Below are 15,859 nucleotides of genomic sequence, written 5' to 3'. Positions count from 1 at the left end.
CACATAAAATACTTGTTTCTATAAGCCAGTAATTATTTCACCTCGTATCAATTGAACATTCTATTTTTTCCAATAATTATACTAAAGTTATCTCTACAAACATATCTCCTCATATGGCCCTCTCTACATCTCGGCACACCGTCTTCTTAAAAGGATACCATTTATATTGATATGAAATGCAAGTAATCTGATATGATCTCAGGGCTCCACCATAATCTGGTACCATCTCATCTAGAAGTACATCTTAATCTGGTACCATCTCATCTAATTACATGGAAAGGGTAGAATTCTGAAGGATTGCTCAGTATTGCTTGACTTTAGTGAGTGAGAAATGACAATGGAATCATCTTCTCTAGAGTGTCCCCTGCCCACTGTCACCTTCTCAGGGGTACCCACATAACTGCCATAGCAGCTGTCAAATTCTTGCCCAGACTTCACTGGAGCAAGGCCACCTAGTCCTTGCAGAGGGAGATTACCTTCCATGCATTTGTGAGCTTAAAAGAGGTGAGCACTCAGAATGCTATGGCTGTAGTTGTTAAACTGGAGAATCAAGTGTTTTCTTCATGGCTATGCTTCCTACCACAGGGTAAAAGCAAGTCAGAACTGAGGAAAAATGAAATGGCTATTCTGAGAGACATAATAATAATAATAGTGAACAATACACAGGGACCTGCAATGTACAAGGCAGGATTCTGGGCATCTGTGTATGATAATTGGCTTAGTGCTCATAAGGAAAGCTGCGAGGCTAATATGACAGCATTCGATAGGTTAGCTGAGGCTAAGCGGTCATAGTTCTTATGTCTCAGTACGTAGGAGATGACAGTAAGATTGGACACAGGTCCGTTAGCGCTTCCATGGCATTCTTGTCCACCTTACTGCATTACATCAGGGAGGGGAAGTCCTGTGGAAGTTTAACAGGTTTCAGGTTCAGTTCTCAAATGCTCTCATGACCCTTTCTTTCAACGCTCACTCCTTCCAAGGTTTCTGTGAGCCAAATATTTTACCCTTTCCATAAAAGTATTACTGCTGGGTTTTTATAACCTGGAAACAACTGGACCACAACACAGAAACCGAGACCCAGAAATGACATGGCTCACTGGCATCCACCAAACATAGAGCACGATGAGTGAGATGGGTGGGAACCGACAGGAGTCCACTGTGGGCATCACAACACTTGGCATCGTGTCTTAGGATTTGGAACCCCATGCCCAGTCCAGCTCTAAATGTAAGAAATGTGGCAGAAAAAGAAGAAAGAAGGAAGGAAAAGACTAAAAGTTTTCCAGGTGGGGCTGGAGTAGATGGTTTAGGTTGGCAGGGAGACAAGGTAACTTATCAACCATAGACAGACTTTGAACACCAGGAAGATTCAACCCTGGATCCTCTCGGGCTAGTGCCAGGATGGAAATATAAACAGGACAGCCAAGCTAAAGATGCTGGGGGAAGAGGGTAAGTCCTGGCCCCAGAGTCCGAGGAGTCACTGAGATCCTGCAAAGAAAAGCAAGAGGGCACGCCTCCTGCCCAAAGGTGGGCCACCCCCCAATGCAGAGCGAATGTGGTTACAGATGCTACAGAGTTAGCTAGTGACAAACCTGAGCTATTGGCAAGCCCCTTTTAGTCTAAAGAAAAGTTTATTTATGGCTTAAGACAGAAAACTCCATCTACAAAACAGTGAATAATTTTTTCCTTAAGGTGTGCGTCTAAGAAAACTCTATAGGGTGGAAAATTCGCATCGGAATTGCCACAAGTGACCTATCTTATCTAGGTGGCCTAGGGTGACGGGGCATAATGGAGTTTAAAGGCAGAACATAGAGTGAGTGTCCTAAGCTGGAAAACGTAAGTCTAGTACCTAATATATCTAACTAGGAAGAGAGAATAATAGTTGTGATAGTTTAATCCAGGTCCCTCTCCCCTCATCCCAGTTCTGGTCCAGGAGGAAAAGGCAGGTTCCCCAGGTGACCTGAGAGTCTTTCTGAATTGTTAGAAAATACAAATGCACACAAGTGAAACAAACATATGACTAGGATATAAAGATGGATCTAGCTCCACACCTAAAAACCCGTGACTGCAGACCTCTGTCCTCCTCACCCCTGCTCCCAGCAAATGACCTTATAGCGCTGTGCACCATGAGGATGACAGGCCCTAGATCCTCAGCAGAGAAATGACTACAGGGGTCTCATCTCAGTAGATGCTGAAGTGTGCTGGACAGATGTGAACTAGGGGCAGATAAAGCCTTTAGCCAGAGCTTGCCAGCAGTCAGGGTACCACTCCCTGGTCGTCTGACTTGTGTTTACTCGTTCAGCTAAAGCAGAAGCCTACTGGGTCAGGCCAGAATCAGACTTTGAACAACATCTTCCTCCTCCCCATTATCAGAATGACCTATTTATTTCACTTTACCTGTCCCAGTGCCCTGGTTTGAACACACACCCATTCCTTGCTCTTATGCAAGTTTTTACCCCTGAAGCCACACTCTTACCTGCGGGACTCTTCCGTAATCCCTTACTTCATCTTTAGCATCTCTCAGTTTCACAATGTATTTCTCAGGTTCTAAATTATAACTTACGTGAGTACTTATACTTTTTCACTCCTCTGACTCCTGGCAACCCAGTCTTAACCCTGTCTTTATTGATCATTTAGCAATAGCATCTATAATAATTGCTCTTCCAGACCCTCTGTCGACTAATTAGCAGGTACCGTCTGGCTTGTTCTTCACCGCCTGTTTTTTTATTTGTTTTTTTTTTTTGCAGTGCCTCTTAGCCTTTCACCCCCGCCTCCTCTTCAAGATATTTTCTCCCAGTCAGCCTCTTGGTTGTCAATCTCCTCCCGCATTATCCTTTCCTGGTCTTTTGTATTCCTTCAGTCCATCACTTGCACATATTTTCAACCAGTCACCCTTCTGGTAGTCTCCATGTGTAATTACTTTTAATGGCTTTTGGTTTCATGAACACTATAAATACTTGGGCCAAGCTGCCAAGAGAGCAGCACCACCAAACCTTACTCAGACACTCCCAAAGGACAAGAGAGACCAGAGAAGCCATCATGGACACTGCAGGGAAGGTGAGTTTGCTGCCTTGTGATACCCCATAGCTCCTTTACTGCCATCAAGCAAGTGAGTGTTTAAAAGAAATTTAGACTTTGTGTTCTCTGATGAGACTATTAACAAATGTAACGGCCCTAGCACCCAAAGTTTCCCAAGATGTGGAAAGTCTCCCACTGTAGCCTGGAGAATGAATTCCAGACAAGTTTACAATGATTACAATACTGTAGCAAAAGCTTTGGAATTTACCTATCATTTCATCTGATACGTATGAGAATGATATGCTGTCTGCTGCGCTATGGAGGCAACTAGACCTGGAAATTGATCCCAGTGAAAGAGTCCTGTATGTTCTTATGAACAGGTTACCAGCACCATGGTAAAGAGCATGGATGAAAACAACATCTGTGGAGGATTAGGAAGCTGCAGGTCCAGTGTATTAGTCAGTCAGTCAGTCTGAACTTGTCAGTAAAGAAAATTACTCATCCTGCTACATGGAACATCAAGCTGTGACCAGGATGTTCAGTGGGGTCATAGGAACACACAGTGCACACACAGAACAGTGACTGAAGAACTTAACTCTGCATCCTTAGCAGTGGTGAGAGCTGGGCATGCTTCCGTTCCTTACATTTGTCTGTGTAACTTAGTGTTTTGTGATATTTGAACATTGCTTTTGAAATCAGGAAATTTTTTCCCTAAAAGTTATTTTTGACAAAAGTTTTGAAATGTGAAATAATGTGAAAACAACATTATTCTAATTATGTTATTCACAGACAAAAGTAGTGTTCCACTGTGACCCAAGTCCTTTTTCTTTATAAGATCAAAACCTATATTATCTCTTTTGCTGGAGTCTAAATTTCTTGAAGACACAACAGATTTACTCACAATTACTAATGCAGAAAGCATACCTACAAATGGAATACATTTCAAGTTATACAAACTAGTATCACAGGATAATACATCTAAAAGTTAAGCTAGTCCACTCACTGAGGAAGAGCTGTTTCAAGAATACACAGAAAGATTCTCAAGATAATGGAAGCGGCCTCTCAAAAGAAGTCTGGAAAAATAAGAATTTGTTGTGCAGCAACAGTGTAAAAAAGGCAGAAACAGTAACCAAGCCATCCTGGACAACTCATTTAGATTCTAGCTTTGTATTACACAAAGAAATAATCTTCATGGTCTTCAGTTAAATATGAGTTAAGTTTTTAAAAATCAAACTGGAAAAAATTCAAAGAGAGGATAAGAAACATTTGTCACTATATGGAGAATTTTCAGACTATGGAAATGGAATAAATTACAAAGGAAAAGGCTTTTATAAACAAACATCACAAAACATGCATCATTTCAGACAAAATTATTTTAAAAACTGCAGAGAAAAAACTTGTATGATGAGCTGACAGATGGCAAGTTACTCCTTTGATGTCTAAAGAACTAGTTTGCATTTAGCAAAAGAAACAAGATGCCAGTAGGTCTGTAAATGCATGAGCAAGCCTTCCCATTAGGATGGCAAATACCCATAGTGCTACACTAAAAACATACCAATGAAGACAGTGGGCTTTTTCTGCCTGGACAGAAGATACAGTCAATGCTAAGTAAAATGGAATAAATGATAGCAAAGACAATTTATTATTCTGGGGAGTGAGTCAAGTGATTAAATCCAAAGAGATTTGAAAGTCAACTTAGCACTAACAATGACTCTAACCTTCCCAAGAAATTTTCACTTAAGGAAGCAAACTAACCAAGAAAAAAAAAATATGAACAAATGTGTTCATCATAATACCCTTTGTAAGAGGAAAAGCAATGGAAACACTCCTATAGATAGTTAATTATTTTAAAAATAACCCCTCCTGGAGGGTACCACCCTCCCTGTGGAGTGGGGGGGGCATGGGATGGGAGAGTGGTCCAGGGTATGGGAGGGAGGGAGGGAGGGAAGGAGGGAGGCAGAGAGAACTGTAAGTAAAAAAAATATTTTGAAAGCCTGGAAAAAAATTCACTAAACTCTTGGTAATTTATGCTTAGAACACAAGTAACTTGTTCATATTTATTTGAGGGGTTTCCCTATGATTTTTGTATTTTTACAAATAATAGCAAGTGTGATCAGGAAAAAGGGAAGTTTATTGGTAAATGCCAATTTATTTTGTGCCCATCAGACAATCACATGTAGGGCAGCCATTGCCTGGAAAGAAAAGTCTCCTCTTTCAATTGAAGAAGTGCAAGTTGAGCCACCAAAACCTGGAGAAGTTCGCATTAAGGTAAGTTTAAGTCAGCCAGAGGACAAAAGACAATAATGCTACACTTCAAAAAAATAAATGTAGGGGCTGGAGAGATGACTCAGCAGTTAGGAGCACTGGCTGCTCTTCCAGAAGAGCAGGGATCTGTTCCCAGCACCGATGTGGTGACTCACCGACATGTGTAACTCCAGTTCCAAGGGGGCCACCGCCTACCATGCTTCCTACTTGATTGGCCACTGCTCTCATACAGACTATAATCTAGGTCAGACTACCCCACACAGCTGGAGACTGCAGTGGCAAGAAATAAGCAGTGTCACATTGACCCCTTGATAAAATCAAAGTCAGAGACTAGTTATGTCCACTGCGGTGGAGGAGTCCCTGCCTCCTAGCTTATTCTATGAACCATGGCCACCGACAATTACATACTCCCATTTGCTATGCCCAACAAACTAACAGGGACACAGAGCCTCCACATATGAAAAAAGCAAGTCTAGCCTTTGGTAGCATCTGGAAACAATTTTAACACAGGGAGGATCCAAAGCATAGGTATGTCTCTGGCATACTTTTCCACCCACTTGCTGCATACAGAGAGAGACAGGAAGAGACAAAGAGCAACCATTGACAGGGATGATGTGGAACCCTGAGATGCCTCATAGAGGGCAGTGTGGAGTACTCCCCAAGCTATGCTGACCCCACAAAGCTTTGCACCAATCCCCAGAACAAAGGGAAACCTGACTTACATGAGTTTTGGGGTGAGGGGGCTGTTGAAAAGTTTGCGGGCACATGATTTGGGTCAACAAGGTGAACACGACAGAGACAAGGAAGGACCATGCTCTCCACACAGACAGACCTAGCAAGTCACACCACAGACTGCATGGAGACGCGATACAGTAGGGTGTCTTCCAGCAGTGGGGCCTGGCCTTTTCAAAGGGATCTCTCTTTTAGGGGCAGGTTTTTGCTCTAACACATGGCCGTTGTTTTAGAGACCAAGTAAAATCATTCTTATCAAACAAAACAGAGCACTTGGTCTAAAAGAGAGAAAAATCATAACCCACTTGTCTTTGGTCACTGAATCCCTACACAGATGGCATCTTCAGGGATCTGTGGTTCTGACGCCCACGTGCTGAAAGGAGAGCTCCCACTGAAATTCCCTTTCATTCCGGGTCATGAAGGAGCAGGAACTGTGGAGAGTGTTGGGGATGGAGTTAGCTCCGTGAAACCAGGTAGAAAATGGGAAACTTGGGAGCAGCATGCCAGGGAACTCCTGATCCAAAGGGAAGGGACTCTGGCTGCACTATTAGCATATTCAGCAGAAAAACAAGTTGGGTTTGCCTATAGACTCTTCTAGCTAATGATGTGTCATGTTATCAAATGAAACCAGTGATCCAAAGAGGCCCATCTCTTTCACCTCTTTCCTGGCAAAGGTGGGGGGGAGGGAGAACAGATCCTGAGCCAGCCAGATGAAGGTTGGTATAAGAGCAGAGACCATCTAAACTAGTTGAAAGGTCCTTAGTCTTAAGAGCTGTTTATCTTTTGATCACCACAGTGCTTTAGAAGGGTGCCCATTCATTCTTGACAAATGAATGAACGTTGTAGTCAACTAAAATGTGCTGCTTGAAAGTTACATGGCAGGATGATGGGTACATATCAATGAATCTTCCCCAGTTGCATCCTAAAGGATGTTGACATTATTATTACTATTCCTAGCATGCCTAAACAGATCACAATGTGTTAGCAAGCACTCATAGATGATGGTAATTTAGAAACCCCATAGTCTGTGACCAGCTGCATAAAGACACTTAAGAGAGTACATAGCAAGGCCATCAGTGGCCATCATTCGTGTGTACACCAAGTATATAGCAATTATGAGATGCATATTGTGGATCATGGAAGGGGCACAGAGAGCAAAGAGCTGAATATGCATCTCCCAGAATGTAGTGTAAATAAGAGCACTCACAGTCTACCCCCTCTTTAGCCAGAAAGATTCTACCGGGAATTTTGTGGGAAACAATAATGAGCATTTGAAAGGAAAGGATAGTTAGAACTTCTTCCAGATCTGATATCTAGTATCTAGAAAATCTTAAGAGTCAATAAAGGTAAGGCGTGCTTTATCAAAATCTAAAGAGATTTTTAACTGCTATCTTAAGGAATTTTCCGATAAACAAACATCTGTAAGGGCCAGTCCAGAGACAGCAATGTAGACCCTGGCAGAGTCTACAGGAGTCTGTGATGTCTGCATAGGTCAAGCCTTCTAAGCTGCACTCAGTCTGTCACACTAAACCTTGGGGCATGAGTTGATCCAAGACCCAAACATTACCCAGATCCTCTGTGGAGCTCTTCTATGGTAACTGTCCCAGAAAGAAAGTGGAAGAGAAAGAACTGTTTTCCTTTGGAGTTGACTCAGCTTAGAATTCATCAGCAGTAACCACTGCCAGCGGCCTGCCGAATGTCGTGTGGGAGTAGACCAGGCAGACTCCAGAGAGAGGGCTGACACTGCTGGGCCACCAAAAACAGGCTGTAACAAGCAAGGGATTATATTTTTGTTTTCGTTTGTTTGTCTGTTGTTTCGAGACAGGGTTTCTTTGTGTGTAACCTTGGCTGTCCTAGAACCAGCTCTGTAGACGAAGCTGGTCTCAAACTCACAGAGATCCACCTGCCTCTGCCTCCCAAGTGCTGGGATTAAAAGTGTGTGCCCGGCAAGGAATTACATTTTTAAAATGGAAAACAAAAGAATTAACATTTTTAAAATGAAAAACAAAAGACCTACACTAGATGGCTTTACGGTTCCTTCCTGATTCTATTGTTCTGTTTTCTAAGTAGGGAAAGGTAGTCCTACAACTCTCTATCTATCTAAAGATGAGGCAATGTCTCCTCATCTTTACCCAAATGGTAACGCTCTGAAACCAGGTAAAACGACTAGTTAGTGTTTTAAAATAACCTGGGGTGTCACACTGGCTGCCGTCCTCTTCCCATGGCGTGTTGTCAAAAGAGTTGGTAAGATTTTATTGTATTTTTATTCCAGGAACTAATTCAGATTTATTGATTTATCTCCTCCCCTTACCCCCCCCCCACAGGAGATAAAGTCCTCACACTCATTATTCCCCAGTGCCGAGAATGCGATGCCTGCTTGCACTCCCAAGGAAACTTCTGTGACAAACAAGAGTCAGTACATTTGTTCCTTGCCCTTTCACCAAACAGCTCACATTCTATGTGCCTCATGGTGACCACATCTCTCTTTTCATCTCCTTATGTCTATGCCTGTGTGTGGGTGTCCATCTACGTGGCTGTGGGGCAGTGTTCTTCCATGTTCCGGGGTGATGCTGGACGGGACCTCTAGGTTTTCCTGCCAAGGGCAGAAGGTTTACCATTCCTTCCGCACAAGCACGTTCACCGAGTACACTGTTGTGCCCGAGATTGCAGTAGTCAGCGTTGATGCTGCTGCTCCTATGGATAAAGTTTGTCTCTTAAGCTGTGGCTTCCCTACAGGCTATGGCGCTGCTGTTAACTCAGCCAAGGTGAGCAAGATGGCCCAAAATAGCATTGCTGCCTGCCCACAATGTCGTAAGATGACTGCCTAGGTCTAACCCAGGCTGGATTCTTTCTTTTTATTTATTTATTTCTTTTTTTATTTTACATGTCAATCCCAGTTCCCTCTCCCTCCCTCTTACCCTCTCTCCACCCTCACATGCATCTCCCCACCCCCATTCCACATGGTAGGGTCATGTAGATCTGTCAGGTCATTTGAAGTAGGGACTAGGACTTCTCTCCTGTCTCTAGGTTAAGGCAGTTATCCCTCCATGGGGGATGTGTCTGCAAGGTCCCTTTGCACACCAGGAATACATCCTGGTTCCACTGTCTGAAGCCCCTTAGACTTCTCAGTCCTTCTAGCTGAGACCCATGTTCAGGGGGTCTGAGTCAGTCCCATGCTGGATTCCCAGCTATCAGTCTGGGGGGAGGGGGCATTAGCTCTTCCTTGTTCGGGTCAGCTGTCTCTATGTGTTTCTGCAACCTGGTCTTGTCTTCTCTCTCTGAATCTGGTTTCTATTTCGACTCAGTGTTTAGTTATGGGTGTTTGCTTCTGTTTCCAACAGTTACTAGATGAGGGCTCCATGATGGTGGATAAGTTAGTTGTTGATCTCACTATCCTGCAAGGGCATTTATGGTAGCCTTTCCACAGTTGCTCAAATTGTTAGTTGGCGGCAGTCTTGTAGGTCTCTACTTTCTTTAGGTTCAGTCCAGGCTGGAAGAGAAACCTAACTTGGTATTCCTCAGAAACCTCTCAGTGCTGGTTTCTGTCATGGGAAGCAACTACTGCCCTTCCCTGCCCCCCAACAGCAAACTGTATCTAGTCCCCGATTAACCCAAACATCCTGCATCAGATCAAAGTCCCCAGGCTAATGTCCAGCAGTTCTGACCCCCATCCACCTCCCATGCCTACCAGACCATAAAACTGATTTATTTTTTCCCCAAGCAAGCTGTTGTTCTTTAACCTCCCAGGCAGCCCTGGCAGTTTGTTCCTCAACAAACTTCTTTCTACCCATGGAGTGGTCTAGTCCCATGGTTTGACTGCACCTCACTTACATGTGTGTTGTCCACATGTCATGGGGGGGGGGTTGAATCAAAACTATGCTGAATCTGCCCAAATGTTCCAAATGATACATACATAGTTTCAAAAGGCTCTCGTTAGTGTTTTTTTGTTTGTTTTGTTTTTTATTTTCTTAACTGCCTGTGCCCAACTTTGAAAACTGATAATAAAGACATGCTCTATGAATCTGCAGGTCACTCCTGGCTCCACCTGTGTGGTTTTTGGACTCGGAGGGATTGGCTCTGCCATTGTCATGGGCTGCAAAGCTTCTGGGGCTTCCAGAATCATCGGGGTTGACATCAATGAGCAGAAGTTTCCCTGGGCAAGAGCCTTGGGCGTCACTGATTGTCTCAACCCTAACAAGCTCAGGAAACCTGTCCATGAGGTGGTGATGGAAATGACGGGTGTTGGTGCTGACTTTGCCTTTGAGGCCATTGGAAAAGTTGATACCATGGTATGTTCACTGGGCACAGGGATGAGGGGTGCCTCTCGCATGATTTTAAGCTCTTCCGAAAATAGGTTTTAGGCCTGTGTGCCCCCAATGAAAAATGGAATATAAACTCACCCTACAGCCTTATTTTATGAATCAACGGCAATATGTTATGGCATACAAAACTGAGGTATGCAAAGAGCCATAAGATTAATTCTGCTTATTTATACCTAAATAAGAAAATTATCAGATTCACATATATTTATCTGTGTGTCCCAACAGAACATGAGAAACTGTCAAACTCCTGTACCTCCATATGTCAAGTTCTATGCATACAGGAATTAATGACCTAGCTGGCATCCTCCTGGATCATAGTTTAGAGAGGAGGATGTATACCCATTACATTGAAATGTTTGGGTAATCCTTGATCAAAAACTGAAAGCTGTTATGACAGAAAAGAGGCAAATAAGGTAAAATTTGAGGGAAAGGGGAAGAAAAGAGAGTTTAAAAGATGAAACAGACAAGAAAATGTGTGCCTATGAGTTCACTGGAAAATTCACTTTTTAAAATGAAGCTTCCCCCAATTGCATCTGTATTTACTATGTTCTGTTCTAGTTTGTTTCGGTAGAAATCAATTGTGCAGTAAAGCATAGAAAGTGAAGAGTTCGGGAAAAAGAATGGGTGGCTTTTAAGGCTGAGAATAGTTTTGTTGAGTACACCCATTTATTCTTATATGCCGGTGCATGGTCAATGGGTCTTAAGGGGATAAATCAATCAATCCTCAAAACAACCCTACGAGGAAACTGAGCCAACAAGGTTAAAGTACGTGCCAGAGTCATACAGGTTGCAGAGTCTGGACTGTTTACTCCTACACCACAGTGATTCTCGGAGGAGATGTCATGACACCAGTGTCCAAGTCGAATTTGAAGCGATACCTATCCAAGAAAGTTCAAATCTCAGGGTGTCTATGGTCCTTTCCCTGTGGGTGTAGCTTGTATTAATGTGTGGGTTTTGTCTGTGGCTCTCGCTGTCATTCTCAGGTCTCTGCTTGGAACTCCTGCAACAAGAGCTATGGCGTGTGTCTGATTGTTGGGCTGGCCCCATCAGATGCACAGCTGTCCCTTGAGTCAACCAAGATTATATCTGGAAAAACCCTGAAGGGCGTGTGTTTGGGAGGTAGGTGGATAAGTAGAAGGGTGTGACGGCTTAAGTCCGCCCCTTAGGAAACCAGATATGAAGAGAAATGTATGCCAAGACTCTTCCTGAAATGAGAGTAACTTTCTTCAAATTGCCTTTGTTTTAAATCTGGAGAGAGTGTAGTATCATGTAGGTATGTATATGTATTCATGTGTGTATGGGTTAATGTGTGTACATGCATGTGTGTGGGTGTGCAAGTATGTGTATATGAGTGTGCATGCAAAGGCCAGAGTTTGGTATCAGGTACTTCCTCCGTCCTGCTCATTTTTTCACACGGAGCTCCTCACTACACCTGGAGCTCACCAGTTGGACAAAACTAGCTAGCCAGTGAGTTCCAGGGATCTTCCTGTCTCCACTTCCCTAGAGCTAAGATCCCAACTGCATAGCATACCTGACTGGGTACCCTGAATGCTGGGGACCTGAACTCATGGAAAGTACTTTACCAACCAAACCGTCTTCCCAAACCACCAAATTAATTTTAATTAGATAAATAAAATAATGGAGCCATTGAGGATTTAAATTTTTCTTCAAGGAAAATACTTTCATAGTAATCAGAATTATTTAATCAGCTTTGGTTCAGCATTGATGGCTTCAAGGTCTATTGTGCTACTTTAATAGCAATGCCTTTATATGCATTAAACTGGTATTTTTGGGCCATGTGCTTCTGTCTTACCAGAAAAATCCTTATTCCTGAGCAATATTGATTAGCTGATTTTAAAAAAAATTGACACCCCCATTTCTATCCGTTCATCTAGTGGTGAGTGCCCATGCCATCCCCATGCATGTGGTTACACAGGGTTGCCATGCCATCCCCATGCATGTGATGGATACAGAGGGTTCCCCTGTCATCTACATGCATGTGGACAGAGACAGTTTTTATACCATATGTATGCATGTAGATAGAGAAGATTCCCATGTATGTGAGAGGAAATTGTTTTTAATGGTAACCCCAGAATATGGGTTGATAAAGTGAAAAGATTATTTTTCAACTCAGTTATATAAATATTGACCCAGATTTTATTTAAAGGATAACTAGGTAACGGAACTATCTATAGAAGCCACATTTAATAGCAGCTACCAATGGCTTTTCAGGTATAAATGATTCTCCTTTATGTTCAATGATAAATTTTCAGAGAGTATCTAACCCATCTCTCATGACTTACTTGATTTATTTTTATTCTGATTGGCTAATACCTCTTATTTTTATTACATTTATTTGTGGGGGGCACAGGAGGAGCTCAGAGCAGATTCTCTCCTTCTGCCATGGGGTCCTAGAGATCTAATTCAGGTAGTGAGGATCATGCAGCAAGTGCCTTTACCTGCTGAGCCATCTCATCAGCCTGGCTTATCTCAGGTCATATTATTAATAGTCATTTTGTCTTGCAGATTATAAAACCAGAGACTGTATTCCCCAACTAGTAACTGATTATCTCCAAGATAAGATTAATATAGATCCGTTAGTGACTCATCAGCTGCCTTTTAACCAACTCCACAAAGCCTTAGAACTGTATCATTCAGGAAAAACGTGAGTTTCTGTTTGACAATCACCTATATTCTGATAACTCATAGAGGAAATGACTACTTAGCTATTTCTAAGTGGTTTTGTTTAAAGGGCAGGGGGCAACTTGGACCTTTGGTATCTTTTATACATGTCTCCCTGTATCCTGATGTCATCCACATAGGAAAATCTTTTTCCACATCCTCTTTTAGGGAAAAGTCTACTCTAGCCATTTCATAGTGAAGAATTCAGCAGAACACACATAACTGTCAATAGAGTTTGTCTAGTTACAGAAATTATCTAAAACAAACGAATTGAATTTCTGGAGTCAGCAACCTTCCAAGAAGTCTAAGAAACATGTTGAGACTCCTGCCAAGAGCACAAATCCTTGTGTAATGGCAAGTTGGAACCAAGGAGCACCACAAAGTCACACCATGCAACAGAACTTGCGGGAGGTTCACTGGGGGGATGGGGGGTGCAGAGGCAGCCTCTAAGCAAGGGCAGGAGGAAAAGGTGGGGGCGAGAAGGGCTTGCTTTTTACAGGGGGATATAGTGCATGCCCATAGGGAGAGCACTCCACTCAGTGGCTTCAGTTGTCACAGAATCACACCTTGGCTGCTGCTGCTGATGTATCAGCTAGGTCCCCAAGGACAGGCTGGTGTAAACGCCTGAATGCCAACACCTTGTACATCTTTTCTGGATGATGGTCTACCCATGTGTTAGCACAACTGTAGGACTGCACCATTTACTCCCCAAGTACTAATTTGTTCACATGTTCTTTAAACGCTCAAGAGTTGATGGAAGGCTGTTGCTGTATGTGAGCAATTTCCTGGGAACTTATATTACACACATTCTCTCCTCTCTCTCTCTCTCTCTCTCTCACACACACACACACACACACACATACACACACACCTAGTCACCCTAGAAAGGGAACCCACAGTAGGCCAAAGTAACAACTGCACCAGAGTCCAACTTGGATAGCCACTGCATTTTTATTGGGGTTACTAACAACCGTGAAGGGGCATTCACAAGAACAGGGATGACTCTAAAGCAACTGCATCATGGAAAAGCCCACACCCCCCACACCCCTTACATCCCCCACCCCCACACCCGCAGCACGGGTGATGATTCAGGAAGGCTGTATCCTGAGGGCTCTTGCATGTCTTACATAGAAGCAGCAAACAGATCCCAGGGACCTCTCTACAGCTGGGCTGCTTAGAATCTCCTCTCAAGCAGTTTGCCACTTCTACAGCCCTGAGGAGTGGCTGTAAATCTTATAAGCTTCAGCTTTCCCTGACTTGCGAAACTTGTTTACCTCCTGCCTTTCACAAGCCTCCTTTCTATCTCCTGGAGCAAATGTTTCAATTTGGGGACAACTGTACTGCAATTGTCTTCCATTTGTGCTTTTCTTGTTCACTTTGAAGCAAGTCTCCAGTTGGTATTCTTTCCCCAACACTACCTGCAAGACTTCATTTGCTTAATGGTTGTTATATGAAAGCGTTTACATTTTTGCCCCATTCTTCCTGGTCAAATTTCGCTGAGTTTGTCAACCCATTTAAGTCAGTGAGAAAGTTCCAGGGAAACGTATCTGATTTTTTAAATTATTATTGTGTGTGGGAGAAGGCATCTGACAGGCAGTGAACATACTGTAAGAGGAAAGGGGCCAGAGAAAGCCGTCTGTTCCTTTCCGGTTCAGATGTTGGGCAAGATGCTACCCCAGCAGGGTGTTGATGAGAAGCTGCATCTGAGGTCCTGGGGTCTTCTGCGCTGCTGCAGCCATAGGAACCCCATTTGAAGAGGATGCCCTCTGTATGGCATTGGATTCCAACCCAGATACCACTCACTCAGATGCCAATTGTTACGTGGGTGAATTCGAGCAAAGATGACATCAAGATGGGAATGCCGGGCATTGAGGCTGCCACCCACAATCACTGTGCTGCCCAGTGCTTCCCAGGCATTTGTTTCATGATCACATTTTTCGTTTCAGCATCCGCTGTGTTCTACTGTTCTGAGATCTCAATGCTAGAAGTGCAGGAGCATCCTGAAGGGCTTTCATTCCTGCCCTTTTCTCCTCTCTGGTTACTCCTGAGCAGCTGGAAGAGGTGATGTAACAGTGGCAGAAATACAGTGTAGCTGCACAGTGTGAACTGAGGCCCTTGACTACACTACAACAAGTTGGAAGAACTGGTGTTGTGTAACTCACACTGTGACTGTAAAAAGAGAAATTTTGGCATTTTGTTCATGATGGAATTGATCATGTCCACAACCCGACTGATCAATGCCGTAAGGTATTGAGAGCTGTCCCCACGTTGATATGTTCCAGATGCCTTCATATGTGCAGATTTCCCTGCATCTTCCCCATCACTCTGGAGCTGACATAATGATTTTGCTGCTTTCCCCGTGGAAAATGCTATGGAGTCATCATCAATGGAAGGCCCCCTCAGACACAGTGGGTCATTTTCTGCCCTTCCACGTTTGTATCAACCATTGTTCTTCCTCGTGAAGTAGTGAGACATGGATGGCGCCCAGCTGCCTATTTGGGAAACTTTACAACTTACAACCCAGGGAGAAGGTACAGGATCTTCTCAGAGGGACTCAGCACATCTCTAGCACACACACACCCACTGCCTTTTCTCTTCAACAAACTCAGTGTAGTCACCTCATTTGGAGTTGAAGAAGGGAGAGGGAATGAGGCTTAGATCTTCATAGTCTTGCCTTTCCCTCATGCTATCTGCTTCTTCCTTCACTCACTAACATTCATCCAAGGAAAAGTCCTTTTACATTCTTCTTCACTCTGCCCTGACCCTGCCAGTTTTTGATTGGAATTCGCCATTTCACAGATAAAGGGGACTACATATGGTGCTGCTCTTTTAAGTTCTCAAAA

At 43.4% G+C, this 15,859-nt stretch overlaps 2 protein-coding genes across 3 annotated transcripts in view; both read left to right on the top strand.

The window, feature by feature from the left end:
• LOC127222937 (alcohol dehydrogenase 6-like) overlaps positions 1-15,859 on the top strand; it is a 214,805-nt gene that overhangs the window by 122,904 nt on the left and 76,042 nt on the right. The window lies entirely within an intron of this gene.
• Positions 6,347-15,035, top strand: LOC127222942 (alcohol dehydrogenase 1). Its single transcript, XM_051185415.1, has 7 exons — positions 6,347-6,485; positions 8,337-8,424; positions 8,558-8,777; positions 10,041-10,301; positions 11,318-11,453; positions 12,861-12,999; positions 14,963-15,035. The coding sequence occupies exons 1-7, from the start codon at positions 6,347-6,349 to the stop codon at positions 14,985-14,987; spliced, it is 1,008 nt and encodes a 335-aa protein (XP_051041372.1). The 3' UTR covers positions 14,988-15,035.

This window comes from Phodopus roborovskii, unplaced genomic scaffold, assembly GCF_943737965.1.
Source record: "Phodopus roborovskii unplaced genomic scaffold, PHOROB, whole genome shotgun sequence".
Lineage (NCBI taxonomy): Eukaryota > Metazoa > Chordata > Mammalia > Rodentia > Cricetidae > Phodopus > Phodopus roborovskii.
Note: the sequence above shows the minus strand (reverse complement) of the source record. Positions and strands in the feature narration are given on the sequence as shown.

Excerpts from the sequence above, each read along its gene's own strand:
- LOC127222942 (XM_051185415.1), top strand. The coding sequence starts at position 6,347 with ATGGCATCTTCAGGGATCTGTGGTTCTGACGCCCACGTGCTGAAAGGA. Across the intron at positions 6,486-8,336 it reads AGTTAGCTCCGTGAAACCAG|GAGATAAAGTCCTCACACTC; the intron begins GTAGAAAATGGG and ends CCCCCCCCACAG. Across the intron at positions 13,000-14,962 it reads CTGTATCATTCAGGAAAAAC|CATCCGCTGTGTTCTACTGT; the intron begins GTGAGTTTCTGT and ends TTTTCGTTTCAG.